We start from the raw sequence: 14124 nt of genomic DNA on the forward strand, positions 1-14124 counted from the left end.
ACAGACTGGTGTCGGGTGTCTGCCGCATGCTACAGAGGTATGTGTGAGCTGCCCTGCAGAACGGTTGTTCACGTCGTAGTAATTGTGCAGCATAGCTCACCAAACACGACTTCAGTATACTGCAAATGCACAATGGTGTTGCAGCTTCTTGGTATGAATGCCCTCATGAATGCCTCTCGTGAATGCCCTCACAAATGCCTTCATTTAAGCCCTCAGCCACGGCTAGATTGCGTTGTGATGCGGTTTCGCTGTCCACAACGGGTATAAATATGGTTTCCCCCCATGAGTTACTCTACTGGATTTACTCCCATCTTCACCCATCTTTTCATCTTTCCAAACTGTTGGCCATCGAACACACTGATTGCTTTTAGAGCCATCATGACTCCCCTCAAGGTCGTCCTCGGCTGCGTCTTGGCCATGACGCAGGTAAGCTAGCTATCTTGGAATCAACCTCACCGACTCCGTGGTGGTATTTAAGGTTTGTGTTTGAGAGCTACAGTCACGAAACCCCCGTGGGGTTGCATGACGCAGTTGCCGGAAGGGTTGGTACCTTCCTTCTGACTTTGGTCCCTCCCTAGTAGCAGCGGTCCGTTTGTACCCCCTCTTGGACGCTTCGGACAACCTTTTTTCTTTTTTTTCTTTCCCCTTTTCCTTTGGTGTCAAAGAACACGGCTAATTAATACATACGTTTCTTTTCTTTACAGATCCTTCTTGTCAGCGCAATTCCCACTTTGGCAGAGAGAAACGCTACTATCTCTACGTCGTCCAACATCATGTCCTCCTACCAGCCCGAGCGTCGGTCGAGTTTTATTGATATTGACAAGGTGGATTGTCATGATGAATGGCGGCACATGGGCGATAAGCACGACACCCGTGCAGACGTACAAATGCGGGGCGTTGCGTACCTCAGAGATACCAAGTTCAACCACAAACCGAAGCTCGAGCCTGGTCAGTGCGACCGCGTCAGCTGCTCGTGGAACGCAGCCATTTTCTGGTGCAACGACGTAAGTTCTATCATTACATATCTCTACCCTACGTAGCCGCAACATTACTATACCTGCCCATATACCTACCTGCCTACCTTACCTACCTACCTACCCACGTGGCTTCGAGGCTGACACCTAGGTTCTTTCCTTCTACCCACCTTCCAGGACGATACCGCAAAGGAGCTCGATTCGTTCGTCGACATTGCCGACGCCGCTCAGGTTGTCCTAGATACGTGCTTGCTTCCCGAGGTAGACCCCAAGAAGATCGAGTACATATATGAGATGTTTGGCGAGATTCATATGAAGAACAAATGGAGGGTCATTCTTGACCACGATAAGTGCTAAGACTGCACGGATCGTTCAACCACCACAGACAAGGACTAGAGGAAGGCAGGCAACTTAGGACCGGACATCACTTCGACCCAGAATACACATACTTGAGCTTTGTCCCAACGGAGTAACCCCTGCTGAGTGTACACTTTTTGGTCTCGTAGACATCCTTTTAGGAAAAACTTACCTCCAGATCTGCTCCTTGCTGAAGAGAAAAGGTCATTTCTCGCTGACATTAAGACCTCCATTATGGCCATACTCATACAAACTGAAACTGATCTTCCCTTACATGCTTCGCCAAATCTTTTTCCCGCCATATACTGGCGCCTCGCTCACTGGGCGATTCGATTATAAGTGTTGGGCCGCGTTTACGCTATGGGCAACACGTGATTTACATTGGCAATAGGCCTCGGTTTGCCCTCGGATTAAAGGGTTTGGTGGACACTTCGGGCACTGCTCCTATTTTTGTATGCTAGATTCACCGATGTGGCACGTCTCATGCCCTACGGGAGGCGGAAGTAGACGTTAAAAATAACAAAAACAACAACAAAAAAAAAAAAAAAAAAAAAAAAGCTTCGCCAAATCTCAAACGGGGGGCAATATCACCAGATCTTCATTCTTCCCAGGGTTGTTCCGTACATGAAAATGGGAAATAGCCACGGCTCTTCTTGCTAAGCGCATAATTTCCTGTCGTCCAACCTAAATATCAGTTCTCAGTTGAGAGCACCCAATTCCTCCTCGAGCCTCTCCCTCCTTTGCTTGAGTTCCTTGAGCCCTTTCTCCCATTTCCTCTGGATCCTCAAGCAATTCTCGCGTTTTCCTTGAGCAGCTTGAGCTCTAGCTTGTATTCTTTGTCAATGCTCTTCATTCCGCGCTTCACATGATTCCCAATGCGAGCCGATTCCTTTTCCAGACGACGGCACTATCGTAGCAATCTGGCTGCTTTCCTACTGTGAACATCGGCGCCCATGTTACTCACCGGCAAAGCACCATCGACAACACCCGCAATGCCACCAGGAGAAACAGAAGTAGCTGCTTGGGCAGTGACAGCTGCTGTGATGGCAGCGCAACTGGGAGAATCAACACCAGCAGTCGAGAGAAATGGGGCCTGGCCAGCTTGTTCGCCGGTGCGAGCGCGAGCAGTGGAGGTGGTTGGGACTGGGCACTGAGCCAAAGGAACAGAAGACATGGGCTCAGCCAAGGTCTGACTGAAGTCCTGGGAAACACCTCGTAGCAAAGCCCCTACTCGCTCATGCTCCTTTTGCTGCTTCAGCTCTAGCCGCAAAGGCTCCTGGTTACTCACGGGCGGAGCAGACGTGCTCCTCTGTGGGGGTACGACAGGAAGGAAAATGGAGGCACTGAGTTGAGAGGTGATGTCTTTGACGCTTGAGAGGCCTTGTGAAGACTCGGACGAGTCAGAGCTTCTTGCTGGTCGATAGTAGACTTACAGGACTCTTTTCGGTCAATAGCAGGCTGAAGCAGGCTGACAAGAGAACTGAACAATGGACGACGAAGAGAAAAGAGACAAAGACGAGTGTAGAGGACTGCGAGTGCGGTGACTGGTCTTGGGGTTGTTGTTGGCTTGTGCGTCTCTCTGGTCCTTTTTCTCAGAGGAGCTCGAGCTTCCCGCACCACTGTTCTCTTTGTCTTTACACTCGGTAGAGCGCTGGACAATTTTGGTTGACGGTGTTGACACACTGCCCCCAGAGATGTTGCTCCAAAGATCCTTCCCATGTTCTCCTTTGGTTTCAAGACAATCGTCGTACCGTGAGTGGCCCCAAAATTGCTTGGTCCAAAGACAACCGGACTGGCAACTTCAAAAGATGAAGACGAGTGTGGAGGATTGAAAGTGTGGTGACTGATTCTGGGTTCACCGTTGGCTTGTGGGTTGTTCGGGTCCTTTTTCCCGGGAAGCTTCGAGCTTCCCACATGACTATTGTCTTTGTCTTGACACTCAATAGCACGCTGGATAACATTCGTTGTCGATGCGGTGTTATTGCTCCCAAATAAACCACCACGACCAGAGCTGCTGCTCCCAAAGATGCTTCCGATGGCTTTCTCTGACTTTAAGACAGCGGTCGTACCGTTAGTGGCCCCGAAATATCGGAATCCAAGAGAAAAGAGACTAGAAACTCCTGCACCACTGGTAGGTCCAATAAATCTCCTGCCTGCTGTTATGATCCAACCAAAGTTATGTAAGCTAGCTAGATAGATAGACCAATCAGGTTGGACTCGAAGACCCGAAGGCTTCGGGTCCAGGGAAGAGCAGTATAAAAGAAGGCTTCCCGGCCTTCTTTTATAAGGCTCTTCACCAAGCAATAGCTATAACAATCTACCAGTACCTTTCGGATACTACTCCGTTACTCTATTGTTCTATCCCAGCGATAATACTCCTGTGCTTGAAACGGTTCGTCACAGTCCGGTCCCGAAGACACGCCAGAGACGGGTACCTATCCATCGTGGAGGGGTACAAGTTTTGGGTCACGCCTTGAGCAGTCGCTTGCCTGGTGGGAAGAGGCGACTGCGAGGATGCATTTGAGAAGGTGCTCGGTATCAAGGCACCTGCCAATACCGAGCAAACAATCTGGAACGCGGGGTCATCTGTAAATTGAACAATATTTGTTGGAAGCTGGCAAAAGGGAAAGGCCTACTGCATTTGCAGCTTCTTCTTGATCAGGGACACTCATGATTTCCCCGAGATCCAACCCCTTACCACCTTTACCCGTACGTTCATCATCGTCAACAGTCTTTTCCACTCCCTCCAAAAGATCACCTAGCCCCTCAAACTCTCTTCTTTTTCCGCGTTTTTTTTCCATACTTCCACACCTCTAAACTTGCTTGTCGTTTCCTTCTCTTTTCGGAATCCGCCACGCAAACAAACATTACCATCACATATTACAATTATCCTTCTGTCTCCGCACATTGCCTGACCCCAGCAGCTTCACTCATTGCCGCCCGCCTCGTTCCGCTTTGCCAAAGCCTTAGCCTTTTTCTCGAGACGCTTGCTCTTCTTGGCAAGCCTCTTCAGCTCACGGTCCGTATGCTCCCTGACATACGCTGACTCCCTAGCCAGGCTCTTGAGCTTCCTGGCAAGCTTTGTTGCCTTTCTCCACTCCTTATTGGCGTTTATGCTGGTACCTGCAGCCGCCGAGAGGGGGGCAGGAATGACACAAGGGACAGCAGAACCAGGCTCAGGAACAGGGGCCGGAGCAGCAGCGGCCTCAACGGCCTGGGGAGCTGTGCCTTTATCCTGGCGAGCTGTGGGTGGAGCTGGAGTGACAGGTTCTTGGGGCTCCGAGAAACGAGGAGCAGGATCGGGTGCGGGAACCGCCGAAGCGCGAGCCGCGGGATCCTGCGGAGGAGCGACTGCAAAGGAAAGAGCCCGGGAAGCACTGAAAGGAGGAGCCCGGGGGGCATTGCTAGCTCCGGACCGATGTCTTCCAGTCTCAAAATTGTCGACAGCTTGACGAGTCTGTTGCTGCTGCTGCTGCTGCTGTTGTTGAATTAGCAGCAATGCATGTGCCGGGATGACTGGTACTAGGATTGGAGTGATGGTCTGGGCAGGAACGCTGGCCGGTTGGCTCCTCGCCGGTGTGCGAGCCGGGGTTCTTCCCTGACTGCGACGAGGTGATCGACTCGGAGCTTCTGCGGCTGCGGTAAGACTTTGTCGGACGAGACCAATGTCCTTGGTGGCCCTGGATGGCTGCCGACGACGAATTGGCGAACTAGCAGGTTGTTGCTGTTGAGGACGCACGGTTGCAAAAGGGAGTTGCTGACCAGCAGGAGGAGAGTATCTCTCTTGCTTGATCAGTACAGGGAACGAACGATCGGGTTGGCGGATGACCTGGCCAGGCGCAGTGCTAGGCTGGTCTTCTGTACGCGGCACTTCCTCGCCGGAATCTTTGTCTAATGCCTCTTCTTCGCTGGAGCGGTTGCCCTCCTCTTCAAGCTTTGTGTCCTCGCCAGCAGCAGCATGTCTTGCCTTCTGGGCAGCAACAGCACGGTCCGCCTCAATCTTCAACCTCTCCGCACATCCTGTTGCGACGTTCAATCTGTCAACACGTCCTGCGTGAATCGCCAACCTCTCGGCACGTTCTTCCTCACTCAGTCCTCGCAGGTCGAGAATGCCCAAATCCCGCTTGTCCAGAAAGACCGCACACACATCGGTTCCTGTCTTTCAAATCTGGTTGAGGATCCGGACACACTCATTGTGCAATGGGGCAGAGCAGCCATCACAACGGGTGTCGTGTGCTTCATTCCTGAAGCATATTAGGCAGAGTCCAGGTAAACGACGATACGGCTCCGGCCAAGCTACAGACTTGACAAGATGAGAGCGCTTATAGATATCGTCCCATTCGCTTGCCAAAAATGACCTCTGCCAACGGAGTGGCTCCGGGACGTTTAGAATGTAGCGAAGCATGTCTGAGAAGAGCTGTTAGTTTCTAACCTCAGGGAGAGATGGAGGATAACGAACATATGGTATGAACACAAACAGTCCTAGAGGCCTGTGGGTGGGTCTGGTTAGCAGAAACTTCCCTAACAAGGTGAATACAGAAAGGAAAGGATGATGAGAGGGTGGTCTTACCAGATAATGCTCGCAGACACATGCCGGACGGGTTTTGAAGACAACTGATATATCGTCAGGGCCTCCGTCCTCGCTGAGTAAGAACCCGACTGTTCTGTCGCCCAAATGTTGAATTCGGGCAACCTGAAAAGTGGCCTCTTTAGCCTGAGATCGGAGGTCTTCGTAGCGGAGCAAGAAATAGCGAACTCAGGGATCACATCGCTGCTCCCCGGTGTGAGTTTCGCGGTAGTGTTCTAGACGCTGGACGAGATCCTTCTACGTTTCGAAGTTGAACAGGTTCCGTTTATTACATTGCCCCTTCAAGATATTGACATGGTACTTGGACCACGGGCGTCTTCGGGCAAGTACTTCCTCATGGATCCTGGAGGTGGCATTGCTGCTTCATCTGGCTGGAGTGTTCCTTGGGATGTAATAGTTTGATGGGTGTGGGGAAAGGTTTCGTGGTCGAGCAAGTAGTGACTTGAGGCGACGGAAAAGCAGGCTAAATTCTGGGCACCTTTGCAAGCGCCAGGCTTTGGAGTGTTGCTTCATGATCCGAAAGTTATGGAAGCTCGAGGAAAATTTCACGCCAATTTTTGTGCGCGGCGGGACAAACCCCTCGGAAGACACTAGACATCCGGGTTGCCAGCTCTCGAAATGTCCAGCTTGCCCATTGCCCCAGGCAACCGGGCTTCGAGAATGTCCGAGAAGCGTCCTGGTCACTCGGCAGCCATGAGTGAATGGTGAAGCGCGCCTTTTCATCCCAACCGCCCAAGCGCTGGTGAATGGTTGCTGGGCACGTGGTAAATGTAGGCATCTGGGCTGGGCTGGACCGGAGTCAACACGAGTGATGCGAAGCCTCAACTGTCATCTCCAGGCTGAATACCATCTGGCCAGTATAGTGGAAGGAGAAGTGTGAGCAAATGAGCAGACGAAAGCCAAAAACAACGTATATTTCATGCTCTCACATATGACACCACTTACACACAATCGCCGCAATATCAACAGGAAATGTAAGCGTTAAAGCAAAAGGAACCAAACAGGGGACCAAAACAGAAACAGAAGAAGAAAAAAAACAAAGCAAGTAAATCCAGGAAACATTGCTCATAATCACCTCCCCCACAGGCTAATTCCCCTCTCACACATGGGCGTAAAAAAAAGACAAGAAACCAAACAAGCATGGAACGACAGATCAATCCAAAGAACGCAAAACACTGCTCTCCCCCCAATCCACAAGACTTCCTCTCCTTCTCAAAAACATCACAAACCGCTCGCTCGCTCGCTCGCTTACTCAGGCCCATCCCATCTTCCAAAATGACCCTTCTATATCGTTTTGTGAATGCCCTCTTCCTTCTTACCCTTTTCTCCGTCTCCCGAATATCCTGGATCCTCTTTTCAACCCTCTTAATATCTCAGCTTTTCTTCTGGGCTTCTTTGCGGTAATAATCTCTATCCCACTTCAGATTATCCAACTTCCTATCAAGCCGCTTGAGTTGTATTTCCAGCTTGGTAGCGTTTCTGGCCGCACTTCCCTTGTCCTTGTTGTTATTGTTGTCGCTACTGAGAGTAGTGGTGGTCGTGGCGGTAGAAGTGCTGAAGAGAGAGGAAGAGGAGACAGGGGAGTGAAGACCGTTAGAGATACCACGACCAGCAGCAAAACTGGCGGCATTGGCTTTGACAGCCTGAGAAGCAACATTCATAAACGGAGGAGGCAAGACACTGTCTAACCTCCTACTGACCGCCGCCGGCGGACCAAGGTCACTCCAAAGTTCGTCAACCCTAAGACGCTTGGCAGGAGACTTTTGGATCTGGTTTGCTGCTGATGCGCTATCTGCCACTAGCAGTGTAGGGCCAGGGAGTACCGAGACTCTCCTAGTGGCAATGGCAGGGCGAACGGCTCGCACCTGCGCCTGGGTCTTCTGCATTGTTCGCTGTTCCTGGCTCGCTTTCTGTTGCCGTTGTTGTTGAGCCTGTCCTTGACGTTGCTCATTTTGTTTAAGTTGTTGTTCTTGCCTTTCTCGCGCCTGCTTCTATCTCTCCAGCCAAATTTGTGCCGGGTTCCCCGGGAGCGGTGTTGATGTGCATCTTTGTGGTGCTGCGCTCTGCGGCTCCTGCGGGGCCGTTCTTTGCTGCATGGAGTTGGATGATGCAGCCTCCACCGATGGTTGAATAGCATCAGTGACCAAACGGTGCGATCCGGGGGATGCCTTGATGCTGACGGGAACGAGGCCGGAGGTGGGGACGGGCTCGGGAATGGCGACGGCTGGCGAGACCTGGGGTCGTTCAAAATGCTTCTCGAGGGCCAAGGCGGCAGGGTACCTACAGAAAGGGCATTGAACCGTTTGCACGGGATCTTGATTTATTCCCTCTTTGTATAGTTGGATGCAAGGTGGATGCATTGGCATTGCACACGTATGACAAGGGACATTCTGCTGGTGTGTCTCATGCACAGCAAAACACCTAACGCATCCCTTTCCTTGACGGTAGAGATGTGGTTTGGCACGAATACGGAATGGGCGGCTGTGCTTGTAAATGTATTCGAGCTCGGAGGTCAGGAACGCTTTTTGCCACACAAGAGGCTCGGGGCAGTTGAGAACATTGCGGAGGAGATCTGTGTGTATAAGTATCATGATTAGTCTTTGCCTTTAAAGAACAGCTAAGGTGTAGCGAACAGCCTATGACGAACATTCAATATGGATGCAGTGATGAGCTCAATAACGATGTCCCTATGTAAGCTATGTCAGCAGGCAAGCAGGGAGTCTCGGTTTGGTTTAAGCATCCAAGTCAAATGCAAGCCGGATCTACTCACCTGACACGAGCAGTAGGTTTATTGTTGAAGTAAACAGGGACATTCGAAAACCCGCCAAAGGGCCGAGGGTGACCGAATATAAAGACCATGGTGAAGCCACCGCGAGAGTTGCTCACGTAGTAAACACCTCGAATAGGAAGTGGTTGTTTTCCGGAACGTTTGTAGTCCGTCTCGTCGGGGCCCGAAGGGTTGACCCGCCAAGAAGTTTGTCTGACCTCGGTGATATTGGCTTGCTGATAGTTTAATAGTCGCTGCTGAAGGGCGGACTGGGAACCGTCAACGGGAAGTTTCCGTCTCGCACATTTCTTGATCAACGCATCTTTCTTGATCTTCCGCCAAGGGGCGTCATCGGGTAACCAGTCTGCGGTGATGCGTTCCATGGACAGGTGTAGCTTCAACTTTGGCTGGACAGCCAATGATGGATGAGGTGGGTTAATAGGCCGGGTGCTGAAGATGGAAAAACGCCAACAGCTTAAGAAGGTGCGACGGTGGTGAGGTTGGGGATGGAGGCATGCATGCAGGGTACATTTGCGAGCGGGGAAGCCAGAAAACACGTGGGAGGCAAACGGACGGTTCATTCCGGAGTATTTCGGAATCGGGTCTTGGAACCCAAGAAGAGCCTCAACTTGAACATATGTAATACATATGTGAAAACAGAAAATGTTGATCTGGCTTGAGTAGACCATCTCTGACACCAGGAGACCGCCGGCTACTCGCCGAATCTGAGGGTACAGCGTGCTATCAGACGAGTCTAGACCTCCAGGCTACTCTCTCTGAAGTAGCTTTGGAAACCTATGACGGACCACGAAGAAATGGAAGCAGAACGGAAGTCAGCCCTCGAGCGGCTATCAGCCGAATATGCTAACGAGAGGACACTTCCTCGAGGCTATGGTACTTGCCACTCCCCTCCTCCCGGAGGTCACGACAGACCGGGGGGAGGCAGAAGTCAAACCACGAGCGGCCATCAGTCAGAAAGGTTCGCCACAAGACTATGGCACTCCCACTCCATCATCGGGAGACTAATGACAGAACACGAATGAACAGAAGTTAATCCACTCAACTCACAGATGAGTATCAGCCCAAGAGGTAGGCAAGACTCTGACTCGAGGCAATGGTGCGTGATGTGACACTTGCCCCTCCCAACGTCCCGAAACTCGACACTCATGACAGACCACGAAGAGGCAGAAGTCAAACCACCAGCGGTCATCAGTCAGACAAGTAGACAAGGCAAGTCTCCGCCTCAAGGTCGGCCTCATGTGAGATGGACACTTGCCACTCCCCTCTTCCCAGAGATTGAACTAGCGAGGCTGAAGACCACAAAGAAGCAGAACTCAAGCCAATAGCCGGATGGCAACACGTCGGAAAGAAAGATGAGGCTCTGCAGAGCCTCGAGGCTACGCTTTTCAACAGGGGCACTTACCACTCCAAACAACTCTTCCCAGACCAGACACTAACACACACATTGTGTTGTGCACGGCCAAGCATAATTCAAAGCACTTGACCACGGGTAACGGATCAGGACCAGTTCAAGAGGTAGACAAACCTTCTGTTCTTCTGCCTCGAGACCAGGGTGCGTGATGTGGCACTTGCAAGTAGCGAAGAGGCAAGAATCAAACCACGACCGGCCTTCAGTCTAATAGGTGGACAAGACCAGACTTCTACCACGAGGCTTTCCTCCGCGATATGGCACTTGCCACTCCCATCTCTCCCAAGGAGTCCCAAAGCTCACGACTTACCTACAGACCACGAAGAAGCAGAACCCAGACCATGATTAGACGTCCATCCATTCGTCAAAAAGCCAAATAAGGTTCCGCCTCAAGGCTACGGTAACCTCCGCGACAACTCCATTGGCGCTTACCACTCGACTCCATCCTCCTTAAGCAAGCATATGATTAACGACAAGAGCACCGACACTCAAACGTCAGACCATGCACCATAATCCCGTGATATCATGATATGGCGCTTGCCGACTAGACGTACATGTAGACACCACTGCGGTCATCATCCACAGGCCATCGGTAATTAGACAAAGAAGGGGCGAGCAACGGTATCTTGTCATGCTAAACAAGAGGGAATGAAGACGAAAGCCAAACACACGCAAAGCTGTCCCAGAAACTTCACAAGCCTCAAGCAAGCAAGCAAACAAACAAAGACCAAGCAAGTCAAAGCAACAAAACAGACTAGGTTTGACATGTTATCTCAAAAAATGTTTCTCTCTCTTTTTGGACGCCTGCCAAGTGTAAGTAGAAGTATAGAGTGTACTGTGTAGGTGATTCAGGCAAACAACCAGCCAGTCATTAACAGCCAGAGCACTTCATCCGCTCGTTCGTTCGTACATCTTCAACGCCCTTCCGAGCATCGCTCGCTATCCATCGGTTGTCATGTCGGACCTTGAATAATGGTATCACTTCCGAATCTTCCTTTCCAACGAGGACCACAGCTGGTAAAGCATAGAGGTACGTATGTTTACCACCCAAGCATAGAATGCGCCCTAATACCCTTGGGTCCCAATTCACTATTTTTTTGCCTCTCGTTAGCATCATTCTTTCCCCTCTCATCACTGTCGTCTTCCCAGTAGTCACAAGGAGGGAGAAACTTACTTAAAATCAACCCTACTCAAGCTCATATACCTCTGCATCTCCAACCCCTGCGCATCAAAATTATGTATGCAAAACGCCATCCTCGCCGCCACCTGGGCACCAAGGAACATGGCCTCTTCGAACCCGTTCTTGGTCCACTCGCTCAGATATGTCGGCAGCTGCGCGAGCTTGATATTCGTCGGCGTCTGGCTGTGGAAGTGATGTTGGCCTTGCTGGCCTTCGCCTCCTTGGGTGCCGGGTACGTTTAGGTTAGCATTTGCAGCGGCTGTGGTGGCAGCTTGTAGTAGCGAGCCAGACTGCGCACCACCGGGACCGCTAGCGATAGGCGTTCCCGGACCGGGTGTTCCGGCCGTGGGTGTGCCGATGTTGGAGGGCAACTCTGATGTAAACATCGTTGCACTTGACGGAGAGATGAGGTGGCGGGCTTGCAAGGTCTGGAGAATGTTTTCTTTCAATCCGCGGATGCGGGCGCCGTTGCCGACGAAGACGAGCGATTCCCAGCAAGGGGGGCGCATGTACATGTCGTCGATGGACTGGACGGCGTTGTAGATGGTGGTGACGATGCGGTCGATCTCGGCACGGTCGGCGAACTCGAAGCGCTCGAGGCCGACTTCGATGTCACGACGGATGCGCTTGGTTTGGCGCTCGGTGGGGACGGGGCCTTCTGGTGCGGGAGCGGCAGCGGGCTCGGCGGGCTTCGGTGCATCGGTGGGCTTGGGCGCTTCTGTGGTGGGTGCTGCTGTTGCGGATTCGGAGGATGGTCTGTCTTCGGGCTTCTTGTCGTCCGTAGCAGGAGCGTCGGGTTTTTGTTCCTCGGTCTTGGCTTCATCCTTCTTCTCGCCATCCTTCTTTTCCTCGTCCTTCTTCTCCGCCCCCTCCGCCGGTGGTGCCGCAGGCGCATCAGCCATCTCAACGTCCTTAGCCGCTTCAGTTGCCGCTAGTGCTGCCGGCGCAGGTGCCGGTGCTGGTGGAGCAGGTTGAACAATAGGAACCTCCTCAGTAACATACTCCTCAAAGTGAAACACATTATTCACCCTCTTGGAGTTTGGCAGTCTCATAACCCTATTCGCCTCAGCCTCCTTATCCTTGCCCTTCTTCTTGGCCCTCTCCTGCTTCTCCTTCTCCTTCTTGGCCAAGAACTCCCTCGTCTGTCCTGTAGCCACGATATTCGCAACGTCGAGCACGCCCTCATCGTCCACCAGGTTTCCGTCAGCGTCGTAGGTAGGTTCGTCAGCAACGACCGGCTCGATAATCTTGGGTCCTTCTGTCGTCGTGCCCGCAGCTGCTTGGGCGGCGGCGGCTCCGGTAGCAGCAGCCACAGCAGTGGAGACATCCTCAGTAGGGAGGTCCATGAGCTTGGGCTTCTCCGGCGCATAAGGCAGGACTTCGCAGATGTTACTCTTCTTCAGTTGCTCGGCCATGTCGCGGTTGAAGCCCTTGATCTTATCCTTCAGCAACTGCTGCAGTTTCCGTGTGAAGACCTCTCCACCGCTGATTTCTCTTTCCTCATCTGTGCTGTTGTTTCCTGGCCACCCGGCGCCAACATCCCGATGCGCCACAATCCTGCTGTCGTAGATGCACGTCACGTCAACCTTCTCGAAACCGATATCGACGACTGTCATGTTGGGCCACTTGAGGCCGTACTGGGTCGCGATGGCGGAGTTGATCAGACACAGGGCGGGTGTCTTGGTCTTTTCAAAGATGTATCTGGCAAGAGTTTCGCAGTCTGGACGTGTCCATTGCGGCGAGGCCATGAGCATTATGGGGGTGTTGTGGTAGGTGGTGGTTAGGCTGGAGTGGACGTGTTCGAGGAAGGCGAGGAAGGCATCCATTACGACGATGTGGCCGCCTGTTTTGTTTTTCTGTCAGTTCAAGTCCCTTTCCCATTCCCTTTCTCTTCCCTCTATACAATCATCACCAACAGTTGCAAAGCAGCACTCACCCTGAATAGGATAAACAGCCCCCTCATCCGAATCCTGGTCCTCGACATATTCCCACTCGTCTTCTTCTTCCTTCTTTTCCCCATTTCCTTCTGGCTGCTTGGGCTGTTCTTCTGATTTTTGTTCTCCTCCCTCGGCGCCGGCCACAGCAACAGGCACAGAAATCACAGGTAAAGCCGCATCCTTCTTCCGCTTATATGTATGGTAAGGCCTCCATTGACCCGTCTCTTCGTCTCTGAACATGCGCGTCGGAAAACGGTGGGCGGGAGGGGTGAGTTCGCCGCAGCCGAGCTGGGCCATGGTTGTCGAGCTGCCGGGGCAGATGACGAGAACCTGTTCCTCTCGCCATTTGCCTGTTTGGCCTGACATGGCGGCGGTTGATTTATTGTTGACTTTGCCTTAACTGTGCTTTGTGGCGTTGGTTGAAGGGTATCGTCGTACTCGATTGGTATTGCTGCTGTTGTCGTAATGCAAAGTACTTGTGCGATGGCAATAAATGCGTTCTTGGGCCGGTGGGTAATGTTGATATGTCGAGGGAGGGAGTGATGTTCCCGAAGCTGTCGCAAAGTCGCGAAAGTTGACGGAGCTCTCTCGTTGGGCGGCGCGGGCAGCAGCTGTGGGAAACGAGCGAGGTTAACGGGTGGGACGCGCTTCGGTTGCCATTGGCAAGTTGCTCTGGTTGCCTGCCCGCGCTCAGGAATTTTGGGAGCTTGGGACACCTGCCAAGATCGCTTACGTAAGGCTGTTCGTCTTCCGTTAGGCCCCTCAGGCACCACACATCACTAGGTAACATTGACTTTACCCCTGAACGTCGCCAGGGAAACGCCGTGACGGCGATGTCGCTGACGTTGCATGAGGCTATCACCAAGAGGACAGCTCTGGATAATTATTTATG

General features: G+C 52.2%; 6 protein-coding genes across 6 annotated transcripts; 1 reads left to right on the forward strand and 5 right to left on the reverse strand.

Moving 5' to 3' along the window:
• The first annotated feature begins 254 nt into the window (after positions 1 to 254).
• SMAC4_09337 (uncharacterized protein) lies at positions 255 to 1464 on the forward strand. Its single transcript, XM_066090933.1, has 3 exons — positions 255 to 478; positions 705 to 1004; positions 1152 to 1464. Exons 2-3 carry the CDS (start codon positions 774 to 776, stop codon positions 1329 to 1331), a joined length of 411 nt encoding a protein of 136 aa, XP_065946374.1. The 5' UTR covers positions 255 to 478; positions 705 to 773; the 3' UTR covers positions 1332 to 1464.
• A 651-nt stretch (positions 1465 to 2115) lies between these two features.
• Positions 2116 to 3050, reverse strand: SMAC4_09336 (uncharacterized protein; the record flags this gene model as incomplete). The annotated part of the gene is made up of 4 exons (XM_003345414.1): positions 2116 to 2238; positions 2296 to 2711; positions 2765 to 2789; positions 3015 to 3050. The coding sequence occupies 4 exons, from the start codon at positions 3048 to 3050 to the stop codon at positions 2116 to 2118; spliced, it is 600 nt and encodes a 199-aa protein (XP_003345462.1).
• An 865-nt stretch (positions 3051 to 3915) lies between these two features.
• Positions 3916 to 6275, reverse strand: SMAC4_09335 (uncharacterized protein; the record flags this gene model as incomplete). Its single annotated transcript, XM_003345413.2, has 2 exons — positions 3916 to 5351; positions 6221 to 6275. 2 exons carry the CDS (start codon positions 6273 to 6275, stop codon positions 4258 to 4260), a joined length of 1149 nt encoding a protein of 382 aa, XP_003345461.1. The 3' UTR covers positions 3916 to 4257.
• Positions 6276 to 7292: 1017 nt separating this feature from the next.
• SMAC4_09334 (uncharacterized protein) lies at positions 7293 to 7805 on the reverse strand (the record flags this gene model as incomplete). Its single annotated transcript, XM_003345412.1, has 1 exon — positions 7293 to 7805. The coding sequence occupies one exon, from the start codon at positions 7803 to 7805 to the stop codon at positions 7293 to 7295; it is 513 nt and encodes a 170-aa protein (XP_003345460.1).
• Positions 7806 to 7910: 105 nt separating this feature from the next.
• On the reverse strand, positions 7911 to 9069 carry SMAC4_09333 (uncharacterized protein; the record flags this gene model as incomplete). The annotated part of the gene is made up of 2 exons (XM_003345411.1): positions 7911 to 8199; positions 8690 to 9069. 2 exons carry the CDS (start codon positions 9067 to 9069, stop codon positions 7911 to 7913), a joined length of 669 nt encoding a protein of 222 aa, XP_003345459.1.
• A 1628-nt stretch (positions 9070 to 10697) lies between these two features.
• SMAC4_09332 (uncharacterized protein) lies at positions 10698 to 13831 on the reverse strand. The gene is made up of 3 exons (XM_003345410.2): positions 13232 to 13831; positions 11290 to 13138; positions 10698 to 11204 (listed from the first exon to the last, which is right to left on the reverse strand). Exons 1-3 carry the CDS (start codon positions 13596 to 13598, stop codon positions 11156 to 11158), a joined length of 2265 nt encoding a protein of 754 aa, XP_003345458.1. The 5' UTR covers positions 13599 to 13831; the 3' UTR covers positions 10698 to 11155.
• Positions 13832 to 14124: the final 293 nt, after the last annotated feature.

The sequence above is a fragment of the Sordaria macrospora genome, chromosome 3 (genome assembly GCF_033870435.1).
Source record: "Sordaria macrospora chromosome 3, complete sequence".
Classification (NCBI taxonomy): domain Eukaryota; kingdom Fungi; phylum Ascomycota; class Sordariomycetes; order Sordariales; family Sordariaceae; genus Sordaria; species Sordaria macrospora.